We start from the raw sequence: 23,848 nt of genomic DNA, 5'->3' as shown, positions 1-23,848 counted from the left end.
CTAAGCAATTTTAATACAGTTGTTGCAGATCCATAGTAAAGCGTGGTTGCCGTTACCAAGATTGTGTTACACAAATTCAAGACTGTACTTACAACTTCATTTCTTGGCAAACATGATTGCTTGAAATACATCTGTTCTGGTAAACTTCCTGAAGCTCGGTGCAGATTAGTGTATCTTAAATGCATGTACTGTAGTAACCCTTGAGTGGTGTAATCATATGGCGAGATTTTGCAACCGGAATTATTATATCAAACTAACAAATGGCAGTTTTCACTCTTTATACATTTCCTCATAGTGTTTATAAAGTTGCTTTACATGCCTTGCTTTGTTTTTTAAAAATATATTTTACTTATCATTTTCAATTTTCTTATGTGCACTGATGATAGTCAGTTTGGATGGGGGGCTTTTATCCATTTCTAAGGTCACACAATCAACCAGTAGCTGAACTGGGTTCCACACAGTCACAAAAGCGAAGTCACAAGTCAGTCCCAGAAAATGAACAACAAGCCACAGTCAAAAAAAGAAAAAAAGCAACACCGAAATGCAAAAAAATCAAAAACAAAACCTCCAAATATAACTTCTGTGTTGCGTGGGTGCTTGGGACTCCACAGCTGGCAGACTCAACAGGAAGCCTCTGATTAGCAGCGAGGGACTCAATTAACAAACGAAACACACTCAACAGAAACCAGACGGTGAAAAGCGACCCCTAAAATGGCAATTTTACATGGATTTTGCTATCTAACGAGGCCATTGATCCATAAAATGAAATCAATAAAACAGTACAAAATGAAAATGTGATTTTTTTTCTTGCCTGCGCTGATGATAGTCATTGCTTGGATGGGGGCTCAGGGTCCTCTTCCACAATCACAATCTGCTTGGCTCCCACCATTCACGGAGGCCTCAGAGAGCTCCCATGGCTGCAGCCCAGTCGCGGACCCTCCGCAGGCCCCGCAGATGTCCGGGCTTGGCTCTGGGCAGTGGCGACGCCTCTGAGAGCTCGGAAAACTCACTTCTGGGTTAAAATCATTCGTAATCCGAAAAAACGTAATTCGAAGTGTTCGTAACCCGAGGTACCACTGTACTTTGAATTTAAGTGTAGTAGGAAATGATTTACTATTTTAAGTGGAACGCCTCAGGGATTCCTTGAGTGATCCATTGTTGCTGTCATAGATTGTAGCAGAGTCACTTATTGCATTGCCATATGCTACAAATGGCATTCTGAGACTTATTTGGAGCAGGCTGTCATTGACAGGGTGGGAAACGTCTGAAGCGTAGTCCAGCCTTCCCCACTTGATGTTTCGGATTGCAACTCTCATCAGCCATAGCCAGTGCATGTCAGCTGAGCACCTTTCTATATCTTCCTGGGAATAATTTTTAATCTGAAGAGTATAAATTAAACTCCTAGCCCTTGATATTTAAATGCACATTTGACAAATTTTTGCAGTGTAGGCATCTGCATCAACCAAGTTCACTGCTTTGGAGTAAATTTGGAACCAAGAGAAATTGAACAAAACAGTAGTTTTGCTTGCTTTTTATTTCTACAGTTGTGTATCCTTTATTTTAAAAATTACACTTCTCTCTGTTTGTATAACTACTTCTTAATTTCTGTACTTGCCAGGAACTCTGTGTCTTCACTAAGAACTGGAAAAGGAAGCAATGACAACCGTAAGAGTATTTTTTACACAGAGGAGTGGGAATTTCTAGATACGAAGGATTTGGAGGAGTCGATAGTTCAAGATCGGAAGAGGTTTTCAGGAGAGCAGAGCAAAGGTACTCCAGTGTTCCTTCTCCCCACATCTCCCATCCCCATCTTTTCTACTATTGTACTTTCTAAGATTCTTTGTATTTCTGTACCATTGACTCTTAGGAGCTGATGAAAATGCAGTCCACTCTAAAGGCACACCATGAAAATGGGTTCTCCATTGATAAAGAATTCTGATAATATCTCTTATTGGAAACTGATTTTTATAATTTGCCTTTGCATTTTTCTGTCTTAGCTACCGGGATACCTGGACTCAAACTTGCACTGCTGTGACTTATTTCCATCAGACCCATGCTGTTGTCAAGGCATTTTTCTTGAGTGTACAAAGTACCTCTTTATTAAACAATATGTTGCAAATTGGTTATATTGTACTATATGCAAGAGCGAAGAGAGTAAGGAGTACAGCATTTTGGTGCAGTTGATAGGAGTTTAGATTCAAGTAGAGAGGTTGTGGGGGTTGGGGAAAGTTGAGTTAAAATCCACACTCAGCCATGGCAATTGTGGCCAAACCTCAGTTACAGGTAGGTCAGTCTGAAGTCTGAGGAGGAAGATGGATAGGATACAAATGTGATGATTTTAAAAATGGTAGGAGTTTGTTTCTGCACAGATGTTTTCAACTTTAAATTGGGAAGGTCTTCCATCTGATCAGAGTTGTTTGTGGTGACTTGTGGTTAGTCTGATGAAGGAAATACGTGCTTCACTGCTCAGTTTCCTTTACTATTGTATTGAGTTGGAGCTCACTACAGACAATGGATTCTGAGGCTAAGTCTCCAAATGTAACCCTAGTTCTAACACAAACCACAGAGGATAAATGAGAGTGCATACTATGGGCTCACTTCCTTGTAATGACAAAAAGAGTTAAAACTAACATCCACTGAAGTAGCAGGCACTTCTTTTTTCAGTTCTAATTTTGTCCTGGTTTATGATTTCTTCATTGTGATGGTCTCACTGCTTAGAATTAAAGGGACAGGGAGAAGAGAACTGAAGGAAACAGATGACATACAGTTAATTAATCAACTTGGAAGTGCTTGCTTCAGTCTTTGTTCCAGATTTGGTGATTGAGTACAGTTGTGTTCTTTTAACAAAGTGAGGAATGTGTCCAAATACATTTTAGACTGAATGAGGAAAAAATATATCTCCTTGTGCAGGCGTGTCTGGTCCAGCCTTTCCATTTGATTTTGGCCGCATTCCACACAGAACAAGGCGTCCTTTAAAGGAAATGATTGCAGGCAGCAAAAACCGGAATAGCACGGAGTCTTCTCCTGATGAGTGTAATGGAAACAAGCTGGCTTCCGAGATGCAGTTGAAGTTCCAGAGCCAACAGGAAGAGTTGGAGAGTCTCGAGAAGGAGCTGTTGAGTCAAAAGGTAACTGGTCTACAAGCTAGAGAGGAACAGTAGCTGGAGCTGGAGTCAGCATTGGCATCATATATGGCAGGTTTTGCCAAGCAGTGCAGGAAAACCTGCCTGGCGCACACATTAGAGGCGGGTGGTTTAGACTACAGTACAGCTCCTCTTGGGCCTGCCAGTCAGAAGGTTGATGGTTTGAATCCGCTTGACAGGGTGAGCTCCTGTTGCTCTGTCCCAGGTTCTGCCAGCCTAGCATTTGGAAAGCACATCAGTGCAAGGTACCGCTGTGGTGGGAAGGCAAATGGCGTTTCCGTGTGCTCTGGTTTCCATCACGGTTTCCTGTTGCACCAGAAGCTTGCCACATGACCCAGCAAACGCCAGATCCCTTGACCAGAAAATGAGATGAGCACTGCAACCCCGTAGTTGCCTTTGACTGGACGTAACTGTCCAGGGGTCCTTTTCCTTAGAGGCATGTTAGAGGGAGGGTGTAATGAAACATTCCCAAATTTTTGTATGTGCATCTTCTGGGACCCAGCCCCAGGCATTCTACACCTGCCCTGAGTTCTTTATACCAGACCCAGGGACGGGCCAGGTTTTCCCTCTGTATCCTATGTGAAGACAGTAACTAGTGTGCATTCTTCATTTTAAAAAATAGCTTGCTGACCTCTTAAATACATTTTAAAAAAATTCAGAGACCTCACTGCTGCTATGAACTTTGGGGGGAGGGGTTGTTTGTTTTTTGTCATGCACAGGAACCGAATAGAAACTCTGTCCAGCCCAACATGGTTCTTGTGCCTTGGTGCAGCCTTTTCTACCCTCATTCCTCTAGATCTTGAGTGGGTGACATTTGTCCTCCCCCACACAATGCTGCTGAACTGTGACTCTCATCAGCCCCAACAAGCATGCCCAATGGCTATGGATGATGGGAGTTGCAGTTCTGCAGCATCTGCTGGGGCGAATTCCCCATCCCTGTTCTAGATGTTGCTGTGTTTCAGTTCCCATCATCCCTGTCCATGCTAGCTAGGGCTAGAATCTGACAGCATCTGGAGAGTACTATGTTGGGGAAGGCTACCTGTTATCTACTTACCTGTAATTGTCCCCAGTTCAAAGCCCTAAGCTGTCCAGAATTTTTTTTTTAATGATTGTAGGTGTGGGGAGAGAGATTAACTTGCAGCAGAATTTTGATGTGCTTGGTTTAAAAATGCTTCCAGTTACTACCCTAATTGTTCATTTTGAAGATCTACTGTAGGTATGGCCAAAGGCTGGCATCTACCCAGAGGTTTGATTCTTTTCTTTAAACAGAATTCAGTTTCATGTTGCAGTGGTTTTAAAACTTTCCTCAATTTAAAAATTGGTGTAACGTCTGTCACGAGGGGTAGATGCACAAGTGATGGAAGTTAAGAGCCGTCTTGGCTGCACAGACCTAGTTTATCTTTTATTTAACCAAATAGTTTTTTTTAATTTGGTTTATTATTTATTGTAAAGCAAACCTCTAAGCAGTTTACAAAAATATAAAATATTGGGACCAATGCTTCTGCTCACTCCACTTACCAACCATGTCTATCTGCTAACCCCTTTCCAAAGCCCCCCTCCCCCACCAGCCTGCTCCTGCTTCAGAATAGAGCTGCTGTGCTAAACCTCTGTGAATTGCTTGGTTAAAGCTTGTTGCAACTTCATTTAATGGAGGCAGGTGCTTCAGAGTAGCTTACTAAACCAGTCTGTGAAGCACCTCTCCTTCCTCCTGGCTGCCATTTGTCACACTGGAGTTGGCATGGTAGCCATGCAAAGCCATGCAGTGTGATGCAACATGATGTATATAGGAAGAAAACAAAAGTATTCTCAGTAAAAATAATTAAGCACAAGCATATAAAAGCTGTCAAAGGAGGAATTAAAATCAACAGTAGCTAAGAGGTAAAGCACATCTAACTTGCGCATGCCACCATGTTCACCAATATCCTTTTTTTCCTTCTCCTTAAAGGAACTTGTGCGGCTTCTGCAGCAGACTGTCAGATCTTCACAGTATGACAAATATTTTGTAGGGCATCTTTGTGATGGAGTCCCCAAAGATAAGTTAGAGCTGCTTCATGAAAAAGACAATCAGATATTGGGTCTCAACAACCAGCTTGAAAAGCTTAATCTGGAGAAGGACAGTTTGCGGCAGGAAGTAAAGAATTTGAAATGCAAGGTGGGCGAGCTCAATGAGCAGCTGGGCATGCTTATGGAGACCATTCAAGCCAAAGATGAAGTGATCATGAAACTTTCCAGGGAGCTGAGTGAATGTGAGGGCCAGTCATCTGGCCAGAGTGGAGGATCAGTCCATTCTCCCATGTCTTCTTCCATCAACAAAGAACTGCAGGAGCTTGACAGGCTGAAAGTAAGGAACATTTTTGTTTCAGTAGTGGAGGCCCTGAGAATTCCATGTGATGTGTCCTTCTGTAGGCTGAATATTTTCAGGAAATAGTTTGAACCTTGGTTTGGAAGCAAGGCACTTACCACATTTCACTAATTTTGGACACAAGGGCTAAGTTTGGTTGGTAAAAACTATCAAGTAGAGAATGTGAATGGAAGAGAGGTGGAATGAGGATCATTTGAAGGTGGCCCTGACTTGCCAAACTATGTTTTGGCATTGCATCTATCTGAGTTGAGCTGCAGGGGACCCAATTCTCAGATCACAACAGGTGTTGCAAACAAGGTTTAAGGAATGGGGTCACATCCATGAATAAGTAACAAAATGCCATAAGAGCAACAACATGAGAACACATATAGCATGATACAATTACAGATTAAAGAGAGAGTGACAATATATGTGGCAATATGCTGCCTTATTTGACAACCTTCAGACCTGAAGAGTCTTAAGGGAAGACTGAGCCCAGCAGAAACAGTCACAGCTTAATGATTTGAAAGTATAGAATAGAACTCTTTTATAAACTTTCATTGCTTCCCTATTTCTTAATGCTTGAGACACATTTGATTTTTAAAGTAGAGCTTCTCAAGAAACTTAGCATGATCTTGAGTGATTGAGCAACGGTTGGAGGTCAGTGAGTCAGATCATTGTTTTGTCATTAGAGTTTCATTTTCCCTATAGTTGTATAAAATTGGAGAGTACAGTTTTATTAGTGGTCTAGCCCTAAAATGGTCCACCGTGTCAAGTTCTAATGAGTGGAATTTATAGCACGCCTTTGAGTTCTTTGACTATCTACCTCCCCACTTGAGCACTTTCTTTGTAATTCTGGAGTGCCTCCCCCTGTGTCAATATACTGTTTTAAAAACACAAGAAAAGTAGAGCTTCTTGGGTCAAGCTTCACTAGTCCTTACTGCTTGTATTCCTCATAATATATATTTTTTAATAACCTATATTTATCCATATCTTTTGTTCACAGGATAGTCTTCAGGGTTATAAAAACCAGAACAAATTTTTAAATAAAGAGATCCTAGAACTGTCTGCTTTACGGAGAACTGCTGAAAACAGAGAAAGAGACTTGATGACAAAGGTCAGCTTAACACAGATGCTCATTGTAAATCTTTCACTTGACACTGAAAGTAATATCCTGCTAGCTTTCATTGCCAGAAGTGAAAATTTCAAGCAATATATAGAAAGAGGAACTTAAAACTTATTGTTATGCTGATTTGCAGAACCCTCTGTCTTTTTCTGGAATTGCAACATCCTTGCTTTATCTCAGAGGTGGGGAACCCTTTTTCAGTCTTAGGTTTGCAGCATTCCTTCATGGGCAGCCTTCCAGGTGACACACACCAGTTGTGGGCAAGGCAGATGCACGTGGATGTGACTCTTACCTTTGTGCAGGAGATTGTAGCCATGCAAAAAATCATCGGTTACTGCACATACGCATCTCTACATCCTGCTTCCACACAACCAAGAGGCGTGCATTCTGGCCAAGCAAAAGCACTTGAGGAGGTGTTATGGTCTGGGAAGAATCCCAGGCATAAAGTTAAAGAGGTGTAGGGTAGCTGCATTTGGCCTTTGGGACTAAGGTTTCTCAACCCTGTTTTATCTTCATGGGAGAGGGACAACTTGTGCATACATTCACTTATTCACTCACTCGCTCGCTTATTGAAATGGATTCCCATGCATCACTGAAATGTTTCTGCAAGTGCCAATTTGAAAGAATTTTTGGTGTATTCTCTGCAGTATACAAGCCTTGAAGCCAAGCTCTGCCAAGTGGAAAGTAAGTATCTTATCTTGCTTCAAGAGATGAAGACCCCAGTTTGCTCAGAGGAGCAGGGTCCTTGTCATGATGTGGTGACCCAGCTCCTGGAAGATGCCTTGAAAGTGGACAGCAGTGAGCACCTGGAGCAGACATACTTCAAACCTCACATGGTCAGGTAAACAGAAGACTCTTGATAACTTCACATTTGATACAACTATATAAATAAAGTAAAATTTAAAAACACCACAGCCTTTTCTGAGAGCTAGTGCAGTCTAGCAGCTGAGGGACTAAGCTGGCACTCACAGTTTTAAATCTCTTAACTGCAACTATGTCTTTGCCTGGTTGCCCTTTGGCAGTCCTTTTGGACCCAAAAGAGGGCAGAATTGGGGTGGGGTGAAACGGGGCGCACATATGCATGCTCCACCAGCACACTTGGGGGCTGGGGCTGGGCCCTCTGTGCGAAATGGTTGCCACCTGTACTAGGATAATACAGGACTCATGTTGTTAGGACTGTTGTAAGAGTTATGGATGTACCTCAGTGGTTCGGTCCCTCAGTTTCCAGGAGAGAATCCCCTGCCTGAAATCCTGGAGAGGTTGTTCTGAATTGGTGTAGAGTAGACTTTAGATGCCATACACTGAGTGAGATGATTAATCCATCTAGCTCAGTATTGTCAACACTGACTGGCAGCAGTTCTTGGATAATATGTTTATGAAGGACAATTATCTGGATTTGTACTATTTTTAGTATACTAACCACTCCCTCTTCTCTCCTCATAGCCTTCTTCCTTTTCCTTTCTTGTTTTGATTTATTCTCTTTCTTTATTATTACTGCATTTTGTGTGCTAGAAAGTGAACATAAAAGCAATTACCAGGGGGGAAAATTGACTGGCAATGACTCCAGAATTCTAGACCTTCCCTTCTCTACATGGAGATGCTGTAGGCATAACCTAAGACCTTCTGCATGCAAAGCATGTGCCTTAGATCTGTGCTAGCTGGTCATTTGTCTGACTTGGTAGAAGGCAGTTTCCTATGTTCTTGTGTGAAGTGTTGTTGTGTGATGTTAAGACACCAGTGCCAAATACTTTCTTTACTTTTGCATTTGGAATGGGTGCCAGTAGCATTGTATTTTCTTTGGGGAACAGTGGGACTGAATTTAACACCTTTTTAGGGTGAGCTGCTCTGAGCCAGAACTTCTGCAACCTCCCTGGCAAGATGACCCCTTAAATATTTTTAAACATTTTGTGGGTTCAATGTGTGTGTGAAAGAGGGGTGTACCATCCCTTGTTGCAAAGCCTGGATTAACTTAATTAACTCAAGTATAATCAGCATGTTTTCTAACTTGAGAATTTTTTTTGTCTGAACACTTATAAGAAGTATTTAACTTAATAATTATAATAATGTAATGTAATGTAATGTAATGTAATGTAATGTAATGTAATGTAATATACCATCCTTCACCAAAAGATTTCAGGATGGTTCACAAGATATTTGGAAATATTCTCTAAAACAGGAGACTGGAAACTGGAGGTGAAGGAAGATCACTGACTTCTGTTGGGAAAGGGGAGGATGGAGAAGCTCCAGGCTCCAAGTCTTATCCCTTGCCAAAATAATGGTTAAAATGTTTGAGATTGGAAACTTTTAATTTCACAGTGCGATGGCATTACCATTCAATAATTTTGGTGAGCACAGGTGTAATTAAATCCTTAGGATTGTCATTGGCAATTATTTTGCTATTAAATCTGTCACATATGCTTTGAAGTGTTAAATCAGTGTAAGAGACCACCTTATACATCCAGTAGATTGCTGTAGTCTGCAGAAGAATTTCTCATGCAAAACCGAAAGATCTTAGAGCAAGACTTTCAGGGTGGTCACCCCTGCTCTATGGAATAGTATTCTTGTTGAGATATGACAGACTCCCACTATTTACACTTTCCAGAAACAATTGAAGATATTTGTGTTCTGACAGGCTTTCCCAGGTCTTTCCCATGACTGTCCATTTGCTAGGGTTTTTGTCTTGTTTTAAATGTATTTGTAGGCTTTGTATTTTTCACTGTTCATAATTACCTTATATGCAAATTGCTTTGAGACAGGGGCTTAAAAGATGATTGATAAATTAACAACAAACAAACAAAACAACAACAACAACAACAACACATACCTAAAGGGTAAAGGACTCCTGGGCTAACATAGTCAAACTTGACTATGGGGTGCAGTACTCATCTCACTTCAGGCCAAGGCATTTGTCTACAGATAGATTTCTGGGTCATGAGGCCAGCATGACTAAACCGCTTCTGGTGCAACAGGGCACTGTGACGAGTGCCAGAGCACACGGAAACGCTATTTGCCTCCCTGCCACAGGGGTACCTATTTATCTACTTGCGCTGATATGCTTTCACACTGCTAGGTTGGCAGGAGCTGGGACAGAGCAACAAGAACTCATCCCATCATGTGGACTCAAACTGCTGACCTTCTGATCAGCAAGCCCAAGACACTCAGTGTTTTAGACCACAGCACCATCTGCTCCCTTACTAAAATGAATGAGTTAACAGAATGAGGGGGGGGACGGGACTTGGTGCATTTTTCTGAGCTCACAAAAGATATAGCAAACTTCCAGAATATCACCTTTCTCTTGCTTGAGTTTTTTTCATTCCTAAAGATTCCCGGTTAATCAGATTTCTCTCTCCTTTACAGTGAATATGATATTTATGGGTTTCAGACAGTCCCAGAGGATGATGAGGAAGAGAAGCTGGTAGCGAAGGTTCGGGCCTTGGATCTGAAATCCCTCTCTCTTACTGAAAACCAGGAGATGTCCACAGGGGTGAAGTGGGAGAACTATCTGGCTAGCACCATGAACAGGGAGATGGTGCGCTCTGTGGAACTCAAGAACCTCATTCGGTATGGGATTCCGCATGCCCACCGCTCCCAGATGTGGAAATGGTGCATTGGCCTTCACGTAAAGAAGTTCAGAGAGCACATGGACCCCGGCTACTTCCAATCACTGCTTCAGAATGCCCTGAAGAAGCAGAACCCGGCTTCAAAGCAGATAGAGCTAGATCTTCTGCGGACTTTGCCCAACAACAAGCATTACTCTTCTCTGACATCTGAAGGAGTGCAGAAGCTGCGGAATGTCTTGCTTGCATTTTCTTGGCGGAACCCAGACATAGGATATTGCCAGGGTCTCAACAGGTAGAATCTGTTTTCTTCATTTTCTGTAGTCATTTGGCATGTCTCACTTTTATTTATTTTTTAAAAAATAAATATTTATTGTCATTTTGTTATGAGAGGAGAAACATAAATTACACAGAGATTCCCCTTTATCACCACAATAGGAACTGGTGATATTTATTGTAAAGCAAAAGGCTGGGTGATCTAAAATAGGAGTTAAAGGTGATGGCAAATGAGCTAAATGTGATTGCCATTTATGCCATATTCAAAGGGTCAGCTGTAGAAACAGATTACTTATTTTGCTAATGTGAGCCCATGAAGTTTTCAGGATGGGTAAGGTGTTAAGCGAGGGTTGCAAAGGTTCCAGTTCCATTTTGGCCCATAGAGTTGAAGCTGAGTTGTTAATCATATGTGTCAACTGTTTTAATTGGAAAGCCTCGTAATACAACTTAAGATTTGGGGCACCAAGACCTCCCTTAGTTCTTGGTCAATACAGGGTTAGACAGCACACCCTGCTTTCTTTATCTCCTGAAATAAAATTATTAATCAAGTGTTGCCATTGAGCCAATTGAGAAAGAGGGATAGTTATGGACAGGACCTGAAAGAAAAATAGAGATTTATGAAGAATGCACACCTTCACAGCTGCAATTTGGCCTAACCAACTTAAATTTAAATGTTTCTGTAGCCTTTTGTCAAGATCCCCAAAATTCCTTCAGTAAAGTTGACATAACTCCATGATTTTACTACTTTGAGATATCTGAATCCACCACATAGCAATTTAAAACCAGAATTAGAGTGTAACCAGTTGTATTCTGAAATCATCGAAATAGGAAACATCACTGATTTGTTTTAATTAATTTTTCATAGAATTGGAGAAGGTCATCTAGTCCACACCCCCACACACCCAGCAACCTTAGCAGACATACTAAGAGTCTGCTGTAGAGGCAAGAGAGCTCTTTTAGGATCATAGAACATTTTAGCAGATCGTGTGCAAATGGATTTAATTTATGTTCAGTTCCCTGAATTTGGATATCTCTTAGATTTGTAGCTAAAGCCTCTATTGCTGCCGCTGGTGAACCAGATGAAGCTGGTGAAATACGTATGCATATATGTTTAAACAAGCCAAGCAGTGCTCGTTTTAGCCCTTCTCTGTGGTCGATGCATATATTAGTGCCAATCACTTTCCAGCATCAGTTTTAATGGCACCCAGACTCTTGCAGTTTTGCAATATGAGATTGTTCTGTTTTATCTTCTGTCTTTCAGGCTGGTGGCAATTGCGCTTCTCTACTTGGAGCAGGAAGATGCCTTTTGGTGCCTAGTTACAATAGTGGAGGTCTTCATGCCTCGGGACTATTATACTAAAACCTTACTAGGTTCCCAGGTATGGAGTGTGCTGGCATGCAAATTCAGCCCCTAAAGGCCTAGTTCTCTCAAACGCCAGATAAGTGATAAGCTCTTTCTCCATACATGCAACAAATACACATCCCTGCATATAGAAAACACACATACTGAAATGGAAGTTAGGCTAGAACCTGTTGCCCTGCCTTGGTAGATTATTACACACAGGAAGTCTTTCCTTTTGTTTTTCATGTATAAAACATCCAGTCACGTGAATCTCCAGCTGCAATCTGGCTCTTTTGGTTATGAGCCACATGCTTTTTTTGAGAATTAGACATACTAGTCAGCTTGTATGTATTTAGATTTTTGCTCTTTCACACTGATAAATGTCCCTTCTGCCAGTGTATATTATATTTCTGCATATGGGGTTCTTGTTCTATAGAAATTATCCCTACTTTTAAGTGCTACCTTTTTAATCAGATACCATTTTGCTCTGGCATTAGAGATTCAGTTACCCTCCTTTAAGGCCTTGTGAGGCTGCCATTTTTTATTTTTTTAAAGATAGTACTGTTTGTTCCATTTTTTTCTGAATGAGTTTTCCTTTGTCTTGCACTCCTTTAGGTTGACCAGAGAGTCTTCAAGGACTTGATGAGTGAGAAACTCCCTCGGCTGCATGCCCACTTTGAGCAATATAGAGTGGACTACTCGCTCATCACCTTCAACTGGTTCCTTGTTGTGTTTGTAGACAGTGTGGTCAGCGACATACTCTTCAAGATATGGGACTCTTTTTTGTACGAGGGGCCAAAGGTACATGGCGTAACCCTGAATGTTTCCTGAAGTTTGTAAAACCTGTGGGTAAAGCTGAGCTGAGATGCCACCCAGTGGGATGTTCTCCTGCCAAACATTAGTGAAATGAATAGAAGCTGTGCAATAGCTCAGTTGTCCCATTCATTTCCATGTGCCTTGGGTAGGAGAATTTTCTGTTGGTTGTGCCCTGTATCGCTCATGACTGCTGATGAAACAATTGCTTGAGGAAAGAAATTGAATTGCTGACAATGTTCAGACTAAGCTATGATTTAGCACATGGGTAGGCAAACTAAGGCTCAGGGGCCGGATCAGGCCCAATCGCCTTCTAAATCCGGCCCGCGGACAATCCAGGAATCAGCATGTTTTTGCATGAGTAGAATGTGCCCTTTATTTAAAATGCATCTCTGGGCTATTTGTGGGGCCTGCCTGGTGTTTTTACATGAGTAGAATGTGTGCTTCTATTTAAAATGCATCTCTGGGTTATTTGTGGGGCAAAGGAATTCGTTCATTCCCCCCCCCCAAAAAAAATATATAGTCCAGTCCCCCACAAGGTCTGAGGGACTGGCTCCCTGCTGAAAAAGTTTGCTGACCCCTGATTTAGCATAATGTGAATGAGCCTTAAACTTGCTAGTTCCCTCCTCCAGTACAGCCGTGAGGAGATAGGAAGTTTTGGTTTCTGTTTTAACTAACTGCAGTTTAATGTTATGGCTGCACCCTGGCCAGCTGTGTCCAGTCAACTATGACTTACTGAAAACATCTTCAAACCTTGGTTTATGAAGTTGACTTGTTTCAATATAATGTAGTTCAAATTAATCACTGTTTAGGGTTTAGACATAATGCTAAACTGCAGCCAAGCCAGGGGAAGGGGAGGAGAGGAGAGGAGAGGAAGGGGAATGAATGAACAGCCTGAGTCTTGTTCACAATAGTTGAGTGTTATGTCCAAACCAGACTATTAAGTGTTAATGTTTTCTGAAGACTATGTTTCATACTGCTTAGAGAATTTGATAGGATGAACTAAATTTACCTCTGGAAGGATATTGACAAATAGTTTTGTGTGAATTCCATGAGACTCTGTTGTTGCACAATAATTAAACATCTCATCAATCTCTGCTTTCCTTGTGAAAACCAGGGTTCTAGTCCTTGTGCCTTGAATGCATGTGGGCAGTGCCTCATGGAGTTTCTGAAGCCAACAGAGTGGGAAACGAGACTAATCATAATTTTCTAGTAGTTGAGGGGATGAGGCTTTTGTGGCCTACATAGTTAGTGATCTCTTCCATGCAGTTAACTGAAGTGGCAGGGAATTTTAACACTGCTCATTCTCTTGTAACCTGATGTTTGTCAAACATTTAGGTAATGTTCCGGTTTGCTTTGGCGCTCTTTAAATACAAAGAGGAGGAAATCTTAAAACAGCAAGACTCGATGTCCATATTCAAGTACCTCAGATACTTCACTCGCACAGTCCTTGATGCTAGGTAAGGGCCTTTTTGAAAGTTGGAAACTTAAAAAGAATATCTATGTTCTGTTTTGGTTTTATTCAAGTCTCTGACTTGACCTTCATTCCATGAGCTCACATTAAAACAATTTAGTGTAAAGTTTTCTGTGCTGCCTAATTTTCCAAAGAAACTCAAGGCAACTAACAAATTGGTAACAAAATAGTATAAAACAAACAATAATCCTCATTTGAAGCCCTATAATTCAACTGAACATTAACAAACTGAAAACAAACAACAGTTCCAGAACAGCCATCAAAAGTGATTCGTTTGATTTGATTTATTGTATTTCTATGCTGCTCTTTATTCAAATGAATCCCAAAGCAGCTTATAAACAATAAATAGCAATAACATCACAAATCCAGCATAAATAATGTAAAACAATTAACAAATAAGCAATAAAACAATTACAACCTATAAAATACTCTTAGCAAAGCAGCAACTGAAAAATAAGCTGTCATTGACCGGCTGGATGCAGAGGAGTGGTGGGAAGCACCAGCTGGGGAACCCCCAAGGGAAGAAGACCCAGAGCCAGGGGATTGTTGGTGGGATGACCATGAGTGGTCAGAGGGGAAGACTGGGTGGAGGAGGTGTCAGAAGCTGAAGAGGCAACAGGGTTTAGTGAGTAGGAAGAGGTGGTGGCAGAGGGCAGTCCAGAATCAGAGGCAGAAGTGGAGGCTAGAAGGTAGGGGGCAAAGGGCAGAGATCAGGCCTATCTGCTGAGACCAGCTCCCCTCCCCTCATATCTCCCAGAACCTGAAGAGTTATGAAAAGGTCAAAGCAAAGACAGACAAGGAGAAGAAGTCTCAGGTTGCTTCAGAAGAATCTGGGGGAGGAGGAGACTTAGAGAGCAGTGGGAAGGCAAGGACCTTCAGTCCTTGCAACTTCCTCATTCGGGCAAGACCTACTGGGAAGTGCATTACCAGCTGCCTAGCCTAGTTCTTAGAGCAAAGTGCAGGCAACAGGTTCTTTTCAATCACAGCAGATGGAGAACCAATAGGGCACCAGGTAAAGAAGGAGGCAGTTTATTAATTGATAAATATTAATAATATGACACTATACGCTAGACTATAAGCACAAATACAAACAGTTATAGAGACAGATAAAGACAAATAATCATATAAGTTCAACTGCATGCCCTGCCAGCTGCTAAGAGACTGCTGCCGACCCTTCAGGCTGGTGGGCAGGTCACACAGGTGGTAAGTGAGCTGGTCCCTGCACTGCTGATTCTTCAGTCCCTCTTCAGTTTGCCTTCAGTTCTTCTCCTTCTGGTTCCTTGGTTCTTCAGTGCTTCTTCTGGAACTCCCTCCTTTGCTGAGATGGGTAGCATTTATAGACACTGGACAGGCTCAATAGCTGGCTGTGCAGGTGCTCTTAATGATGTACATTTTCCTTCCTTCATTTTTTTTTGGGGGGGGGAAACCAAGTTCATGTCTGGGTGCCAGCTTCATGGCTGGGTTAAGGTAGGCTTGTCGCACAGTTGACTCCTTTCCTTATCAGGCCAGCTGGCTAGCCTCTGGTTGATGTCAGCGTCTAATTATGCAAGTAGATTTATAGTCTTCTTCATTATATTGATAGATTTATAGTGGCATCTAGCGCTAAGTGCTCATTATAAATTGTATATCAGAAGCCCTCATTATATATAGCAAAGCTGCATTGGAAGCAAGCACACCAGCTAGCGGTTGCTTTCTGCCACTGCCACTACATTACAGGTAGATATATAAAGTGTTACTGCTGCAATTACCTCGAGATCAGGAGACACGACTTACAGGCATTGTTTCAGAAATACAGGAAGAGTTGCTGTGCTCACTAGACCTGAGCCATTTTGCTTCTTCTTTGAATAAAGAGTTAACTTTACTGACACCTAGTGAGTTATTGCTGACCGGCTCCCAGTTCCCACCTTGACATAAGCTAAACATCACAATTACAGCAGATGTCATATTAACACATGATATATAACATTTATAATCTATAAAACAATATTAACCCAAAAGGAGCTCCAAAGCTAGCAAATTAAACAGGTATCTGGCTGGCTACCTAAAAAACCCAAACTCTTACAACTACCTAAAGCAGTATAATGATGGGGCCTGACATGGCTTGCTTTTCCACAGATGGGTGCCACAAACAGGAAAAGGCCTTAAGAAAAAGGAGGGGAAAATTTTAGGTCTAATTTGAACAACCTGGGCTTTAAAAAGCTTTAAATTAGCATTTATATTAAACTATAAGCAGGCAAATGGAAATATAAACAGTATTTATTTTTCATCTTCTCCATCCTTCTACAGTTGTACCTTAGTTGTCAAACGCCCTGGAACTCAGACGTTTTGGCTACTGAATGTCGCAAGCCTGGAAGTGACTGTTCCGGTTTGCGAACTATTTTTAGAAGCCAAATGTCCAACAGGGCTTCCGCGGCTTCTGATTGGCTGCAGGAGCTTCCTGCAGCCAATCAGAAGCTGCGATTTGGTTTTTAAATGTTTTGGAAGTCGAACGGACTTTCAGAATGGATTCTGTTCAACTTCTAAGGTACTACTGTATTCTACAGCGGGCAGGACAGCTTATAAATACAATTAAAACCTTAAAAGCAGCATTAAATAGATAAATCCAACATTATTAAATGCCTAGTAAGGTGATAAGTGTTCCACTCACCTGGGGCTGGGAAGACATAAGATTTGGCAGTGCGGAGAACATTCCACAGACGGTGCCATGACCAAACAGGCTCTCTCTCTTATTTTCACCCCCTGTGGGGGCACTTGGAGAAGGACTTCAGAAAACCATTTGAACATTAGGCAAGTTGATGTTGGGAGTAGTGCATTGTTGATGTTGGGAATAGATATTTGGAGTAGTGCATTGTGACCCCAGTGAAAAGGGATACATTCCTAGTCACTTCTTGAAGGTACATGTCTGATTATGTCCTGATAATTCTGGCAAGTGGAGTGGTGAGTGTTTAAAAGGCAACTCAACACAGGAATAGCTTTGTCCCAGATTCCCCCCCGCCCCAGGAGTGACACTTCAGGTTTTCGGTTTTCATCAGAAACAGATGAACTGCCTTCTCCTCTTCTCAGGAGACTTTCAGCCAACATACATTGCATCATGTTCTTTCTTGTTTTGAATTGTACAGGCCCAGGTACTTGAGGTTGCTAACCACTAAGCAGTCCAACAAGATCTCAAAAATTCCAGTGATAGCCGTGTTCCTAAGTTGTAGGTGTCAAGCTCAATGTGCTATGTTTGTTCCTGAAGGCCAGGGCTTAGAAACCTGACCTGACTTTTGCATTGTTGACCTAGCAAAGTTCTCTGGAAAGCTCCCATTCCCAATTAAAGCAGTCGGTTCTTTTCAAGCACTATCTCTGGTGCTGGAATACAGCACCCCCTGGCCGACTAAATTCAATTAGCTACAGCCAGGTTTCTGAACTCTTCATAGACTTGATGTCATTGTTTATGCTGTTCCTGCCTCTACTATGAGGACCCCAATCATACATTACAGTACTAACGCAAATACAAAACTTTTACTATAATACAGACACTAGCCGTGCCCATTTTACACACAAAGTAGTATGAGTTCTTTAAGATTTTTGTGATGTGTAAGTAATGGGAGAATTATGGGGAAATGCTGCCGGAGCTCATCTTCCTGATAAATGTGTATTTAGGTTCATTGAGTACAGTGAAGTTACACTGAAACAGCAATAGGTTTTTTCTAGGCAGAGATAGATAGAATATTTTCTTTGTTTACAAAAGTACATGCCTTGTTTCTTTTTTCAAGTTGTAGTTCTCTGTTTGTTTTTTACCTTAGAAAATGCTGTATACTTCTAGGCAGATTTTGAGGGGGAAATAAGCAAACAGCATCCAGTTTCTCTCTGCCATGACAGATGAAATGTTTCATTATAAACAAAGGAGACAGAATGATGAGAAACAGCTGGAACCTGCAGAACTGCTTGAGTAGACCAAGCATGGCTTCATGCTTCTCAGAAACATGAGACTTCCTCGCTTTGTAAACTGCATCTAGACTTGGATCTGCAGCTAATTTCTACAAGCTGGGAGCATTTGAGCAATTCTGAATCTGCAAATTGTGTGTCCAGTTAAATTTAGGAACGTGAGAGAGGTTTTTGTTTTGTTTAGCAAAGCTACCCAAGTAGGTTTGTGGGCTTGCACTGAATGATACACATTTGAGGTCAACAGAATCTGCTTTGTGGGAGTCAGAAATCCTTGCTAATCTACTGCAGATCACTCCCAATCTACTTAATGCCACCTATGATATAACTAGACAAACTTAGGCAGCAGGGGGGAAAGCATCTCTTTTGCACACTCCTTCCACATCTTTAGCGGGTTTATACTTTGTTGCCCTTTAGAAAGGGTTCTGTGTACCTTTTCAGCTCCATGAGAAGCAGAAACTTTAAGACCTCATCTATTCCATATTGTTTCAATATGTGGGAAAGATGAGGCTCTCCTCCTACAGTCTAGCCCAGTGTTTCTCAACCTTTTCCCAACCATGGCCACATTCCAACCTTGTTTCGTTCCTGTGCCAGGCTCCCCCATCCCTGGTTATCATTTGTTCATGAGTTTTGTGCTCTTGACCTTGAGAGAAGAGTTTTAGGATTGTCTTGCAACTGCTGAAATCTGTTTGGGACTGAACCTTGGTGGATTACACAACAAACCCTTTTTAAAGGAATTTGGTTGGTCATCTGCATTTTCTATTTTTTTATTTTTTTATTCCAGGAAACTCATCAGTATTGCTTTTGGGGATCTGAATCCCTTTCCATTGCGCCAGATAAGAAATCGGAGGGCCTACCACCTGGAGAAAGTCCGCCTGGAGCTCATGGAACTTGAAGCCATTCGGGAAGACTTCTTGCGTGAGCGGGAAACTAACCCAGATAAAAGGGACCTCATTAGTGATGATGAAGAAGATGGTTGAGGAACCCCCAGGGGCCAAGACTCTTTCTGGAAGCTTGACCAAAGTTTTGTGGAGTGGCCTCTTCCTTACGGATCCAGCAAAACTAAGCAACGTCAGCTGGAAATTTGCAGGACAGATTTCCAAGTCTTTAGCATGCCGTTGCAGAAATCTCCACCCCCACCCAAATTTCTCTTTGTTTACCTTTTTTGCCAGAGTGTTAAAGAGCACTTTTTCTTGCACCTTGCATCTGAGCTGCCGCTTTCCCCCTTCTTTGAAGGACTCATTTTTGAAGTGCCTACACATAGGAAGCAGTAGCACAAAGTCCTTAATCTTTTTAATATCCACCATCTTACACTTATTTCCCAGTTGCTTTCCCCACTCTTTCCCCTGCCCCAAAATCCATTTGGGAGAATCACTCCTCATTAGCCTTGAGTATATTGAACTAAGCTGGCATTTTTCATTTGCCAACTAGCATTGGCAGTCCATCTGTTTGTTTAAAATCAGCCCAAATATTGACAGATCTTCAGCATACCTGTGCACGTACTTCAAAACTATTAAAATGTGAAGAGGCCGTATGGGGCCAGTCAAAAGCCTTTCAGTGCTTTTGCCAGGAAGCAAAGTCCTCTGAAGACATCATTCCATTGGTCCTAATGGCTCTGTTTTTAGTAAGAAGAATTGCTGAAGTCTGTTTTCACATAGTGCTAAGTGAGCACCTTGAGGACTATTAATAAGGCTGCCCTGGACACCATTGGTCTATCTCTTTAAGAACTGGAAGGCAAGAAGTAGTTCTGCTGGAAAAGTTTTCTCTGGGTACTACAGGAATGAAGGAAATGGTGCTTTCTCGCTTACATAATACCCTTAAACGCATAGGAGCCCTCTCCAGGATGGCAGAAGGATATGTTGTGTTTTGCCGGCACCTACCTGTTCTGGCCAGGTGAGGGTGCTCTTGCCCCTCCATGTAATCCCAATGAGCCCTTAGACCTTGGAGATTTATATTGAGAAACATTTTTTAAAAAAAATCAGTGGCAGATTGCTCAACTAAGCAAGCATGTTGGTTTGACTTAATGACCTGTGAAAGTGCTATAAATTCACCTGATTTTTCTGCCACAGAGAGGTTTGGCATAGATTAACCCTAGAAGAATCAAACAATGTGAATTGTGTATTTGCTTTGTCTTATGAAAGGTTTAATTTCTGATAATATTTAAACTTGTTTTTTTCTTTTTGCACCTCTGTACTTCTTTCTGTTGCACATTTTTAGGTGCTTGGCTCCTGTCATTTTGCTGAAACTTAACGCCAGTGAAATTGCAGGTGGATTCCTTCTATTGTATTATTCTGACCTTTGCAGAAATATGTGTTATCTTAGATACAGTTGATGAACCTGGAGAAAATGAAGGCAGACGGTTCTTTACTTTGAGGGATGGGTGTTCTTTTTCATTATTAAATATGACTGTGCTGAGACCCTCCCCTTCATCTTTCCCACACTTGATGTGCCTTTTTATTAGGCAGTATAATTCTCAAGAAAAAATGGTAGACTACAGTGGGGAGAAGGGAAAAGTAATACCCCACCTTGTCCTCATTAGAAGACACGGATATGAATGCAATAATAATAATAATTTTATTATTCCTGTAAAAAAGAATTCCTTGCTTACATGCTGCCCTTCCAAAAGTTACCATGGCCTTTTCAGCCCTGAGAATGTTTACCTTCATCCAACAAGTGGCCTCCAGTCAAGATTCCTTTCTCTGAAGAACAGTTTCCTCCCCTGCCACCTTGTAAGCTGCTCTTGACAGCAAAGGCTTAGAGATTGTTTGCAGGAGTGGCGTGCAGGGAATGCGGAGAGAAAGAGCACCTCTCTACTTAAGTTCAAGAATCTGTGAGCATGTTATAAAGCCTCTTTTTCCAGACTGTTGCCATCTTCTTTCTGATGGTTTCTAAAATGTATCATTAATTGACAATTTCATTGTGAGGTTGTTGGAGCTAGGGAATATTTTGGCCATGAAATTTTCACCTGTGCTGATAGCAGTGCAAAAGTGTACCATTTTATTTCACTCTTCGTTTTATGTGGCATGTCAGCTTGGTACTATCAGGCCAACACTCTCCTTTGATGGCAGGATCAGAACCATCTGTGGGGCAAGGAAGGGAGGACACAGGAGATAGATACAGTGCAAGCTGAACAGATGGGCCTCGGAATACATTAATGCCACTTACCGTTTTTAAATACATTGTACCTGAATAATACTAAGATTCCTCTGTGTAGTATTACAGGTACTGTATCTCCAATTCCTGTTGTAAGGAGTGTTGAAATCCACAGATGGAACCACTTGAATTTATGCCAAGCTGTCAGATTCTCTTAACTGTCTTCTGATAGGGCTGAAAGAGTCTCAAACCAAATGTGGGGTAGAATATTTTTGTTTTCTTAGCACTTGCTTGTTAAAGGGGATCCATCTGTGTTCTTTGAAACTCCTAATTTGGATAGTGAATAGTAGTTGAGACACCTGACTTTTATATGCTTGAAGAATTCTCACAAGCAACTAAACATAGATGATGGTGGAGAGTGAAGACAGCACCCATTGTGCCAATGTTATTTTGTAGGCTGCTGCAAATCCTCCTCAGTTTTGTAGCATCTTTGAGTCTACTAGTACCAGATTGTTAAGGATGTTCGACTAGTTAAACAGAAAAAGGATTGTTGCAAATGCTGTTATTCCCACTGCAAAGACGGTTATGTTCAGTGCACCTGAACTCACATGTGAAAGAGTTGTTGTCGTCGTCCCCTGGGGGGGAGGTGTGGACCCACTTTGGAAACTGGATGACAAGCTCCTGCTGCCTGACATTTGTATTCTGGCCTAGAAATCAAACCCGTGAGATAGACCACAGTTCTGTGAGATGATTCCAAGCCTCAAACAGTAGGATAGAACAAGGCAAGAATATTTGATAACCTAAGAGCAGAGTTCAACAAAGAAAGTTTGAACAACCTCCCCACCCCCCTGCCCACCGCCGTCCAATATGTGCCATCTTTTTCAGGTCTCATTTACTGCAATGAGGTTTTTCTGTTACTCTTTCTTTTTTTGTAAAGAATTTCAAAATGTGTTACATATTATATATGCAAAGTATCTTATGCATGATTTCTCTTATAAGTATTGTATAATCCACACCTCTGAAGCCGTTTGTGCAAGTTTCCAAATCCCAGACCAATTTTCTATTACACTAGAGGCAGAGAGAATTGGGATCAAGCAGTACATGCGTAGCCCTGTACTGCACAGTAGGCAGATTTTCTCTATAGTTGTCAAGTGCTACTCAGTAGGCAGAAACTGATCGTGCCCAGTGCCCAGTGCCCTGGAACAGCATTTGCCAACCTGGAGCCTTTCATGTGTGTTGGACTACAACTCGCATGAGCCCCAGCCAGCGCACCCATACAATGCTGGGGCTCATGAGAGTTGTGGTCCAAAACATCTGGAGAGCGCTGAGTTGGCCAGGGCTGATCTGGAGCATCTTTCGTGCAAGCTTGGCTAAAATGAATAGGAAGTGTGGATGAGCCTTCCTCTTTTGAGTGGGGCTTACATGGAATATGTTCCTAGTGGAAAGTCCCTTGTTAAACATTGAACTTGAACAACTCTTTCCTCTTCCTACAGCTACATTGTAGTTGTCTTCCACATTAGCACGAGGAATTAGGCTTGTCATTTGTCCGAGCCATTACAAACCACTACGTAGTCAATTTGACAAACACATTCATAATCATGCTTTGCTTCAGTCCCTCATGAAGAAATTCTCTTTTGGTTTCTCTTTTGGTGTTGTTAAACTTTTGTACAGCTCTTAACTCATCCCTTGGGAAGTATTATGTATTAGAAACAACCAGGGATGCGGCACAATGAATGGGTTGCATCCTTGAAATGTAACCTGGTTCTGTACTGGAAATCTTTGCCAAAAACAATAAAAATCAGTAATTTTGTAATGCTTTAGTTTGACTTTGTTGCTAAAATTGAGACTAATAGCGATTTTAAATCCTGCGTGGGTGTTCTGGGACTCTTTCCAGGGCCTTCAGGCTGGAAGGTTCTGGGGGGTAGTTAAGCCTCATTTAGTACCAATAGGAGCAAAATATTACTCTGCCTGGGAAGAGCTTGGTCTGAAGAGCAGCAGTTGATGTGGCCGGTGGTGATGACAGTGGGCGGAAGACCAGCATATACATCCTTTTGGAGGAAGCCTGAGATTCTTCACACAGCCATGTTCTAGCATTTTCTCGACCCTTCTTTCCTGTGCTGAGAGTGGGGGAGGGAAGGAGCGGAATCAGGACTCTGTTGCAGAGCAGGAGATGCAACCCCTGCTCCTTCTCTTACCAGTGTCTGTGGCTACCTCAAACTTCTCCCCTTCACACTCACTCTCTGCCGATGATTCCTCCCTTTCCCACCAGTCTGAACCTGGTTCAGAATCCCCTTCCCCCTCAGGTGCCTCCTGGACCACTGGCTGTCACCACTCTTCCTTGTCCAGCCAGTCCCTGACATTAAACTTCTCTGCCCAGTGCCAGAATGTTACCTGCTGCCATTGAGAGGAGACTCGGGAAGGAGTGATCCAATCTAAATGCTGGTGATGGTCAGGGTGCCCCGGAAACCCTAGAGCAGTAGGGTTGCCATCTCAGTGATGGCAGTAACGTTGCCATTTTACTTCCCATCATGATTGACACGCCTTGTTTTTCAGTAGCGCCAGTTAATTTGGTGGGGCTGGTGGACCATTTTAAAAGATATGCCAAGTGGGGTCTCCAGCCCAGCATTTTCTTGATGCTAAGACACTGGGATTTTCGTTCCAGCCTTCTGGTGACTTTGGAGTTTCAGGCCGAGACATATTCCCCAGGCCTTTCACTTAGTTCTTTAAAAAACTAGTAGAACAAGGCTGGCAAGACT

General features: G+C 42.0%; 1 protein-coding gene across 3 annotated transcripts in view; it reads left to right on the top strand.

Annotated features, from left to right (window-relative positions):
• TBC1D2B (TBC1 domain family member 2B) overlaps positions 1 to 22,905 on the top strand; it is a 36,980-nt gene extending 14,075 nt beyond the window's left edge. Inside the window, exons 4-14 of one of the 3 annotated variants that reach the window (XR_014557923.1) lie at positions 1,619 to 1,770; positions 2,911 to 3,128; positions 5,089 to 5,484; positions 6,491 to 6,601; positions 7,258 to 7,451; positions 9,968 to 10,462; positions 11,705 to 11,822; positions 12,401 to 12,586; positions 13,937 to 14,058; positions 18,784 to 21,431; positions 21,570 to 22,905. Coding sequence is in view for 1 of the 3 variants with exons in the window: in XM_083712559.1 (XP_083568685.1) it covers positions 1,619 to 1,770; positions 2,911 to 3,128; positions 5,089 to 5,484; positions 6,491 to 6,601; positions 7,258 to 7,451; positions 9,968 to 10,462; positions 11,705 to 11,822; positions 12,401 to 12,586; positions 13,937 to 14,058; positions 18,784 to 18,979 (2,188 nt within the window). In the remaining 2 variants the exon portion in view is untranslated. Of the gene's footprint in view, positions 1 to 1,618; positions 1,771 to 2,910; positions 3,129 to 5,088; positions 5,485 to 6,490; positions 6,602 to 7,257; positions 7,452 to 9,967; positions 10,463 to 11,704; positions 11,823 to 12,400; positions 12,587 to 13,936; positions 14,059 to 18,783 lie in introns of all 3 variants that reach the window. The other 2 variants (XR_014557924.1, XM_083712559.1) reach the window with 2 other exon arrangements.
• Positions 22,906 to 23,848: the final 943 nt, after the last annotated feature.

This window comes from Podarcis gaigeae, assembly GCF_964106915.1.
Source record: "Podarcis gaigeae genome assembly, chromosome: 14".
Lineage (NCBI taxonomy): Eukaryota > Metazoa > Chordata > Lepidosauria > Squamata > Lacertidae > Podarcis > Podarcis gaigeae.
Note: the sequence above shows the minus strand (reverse complement) of the source record. Positions and strands in the feature narration are given on the sequence as shown.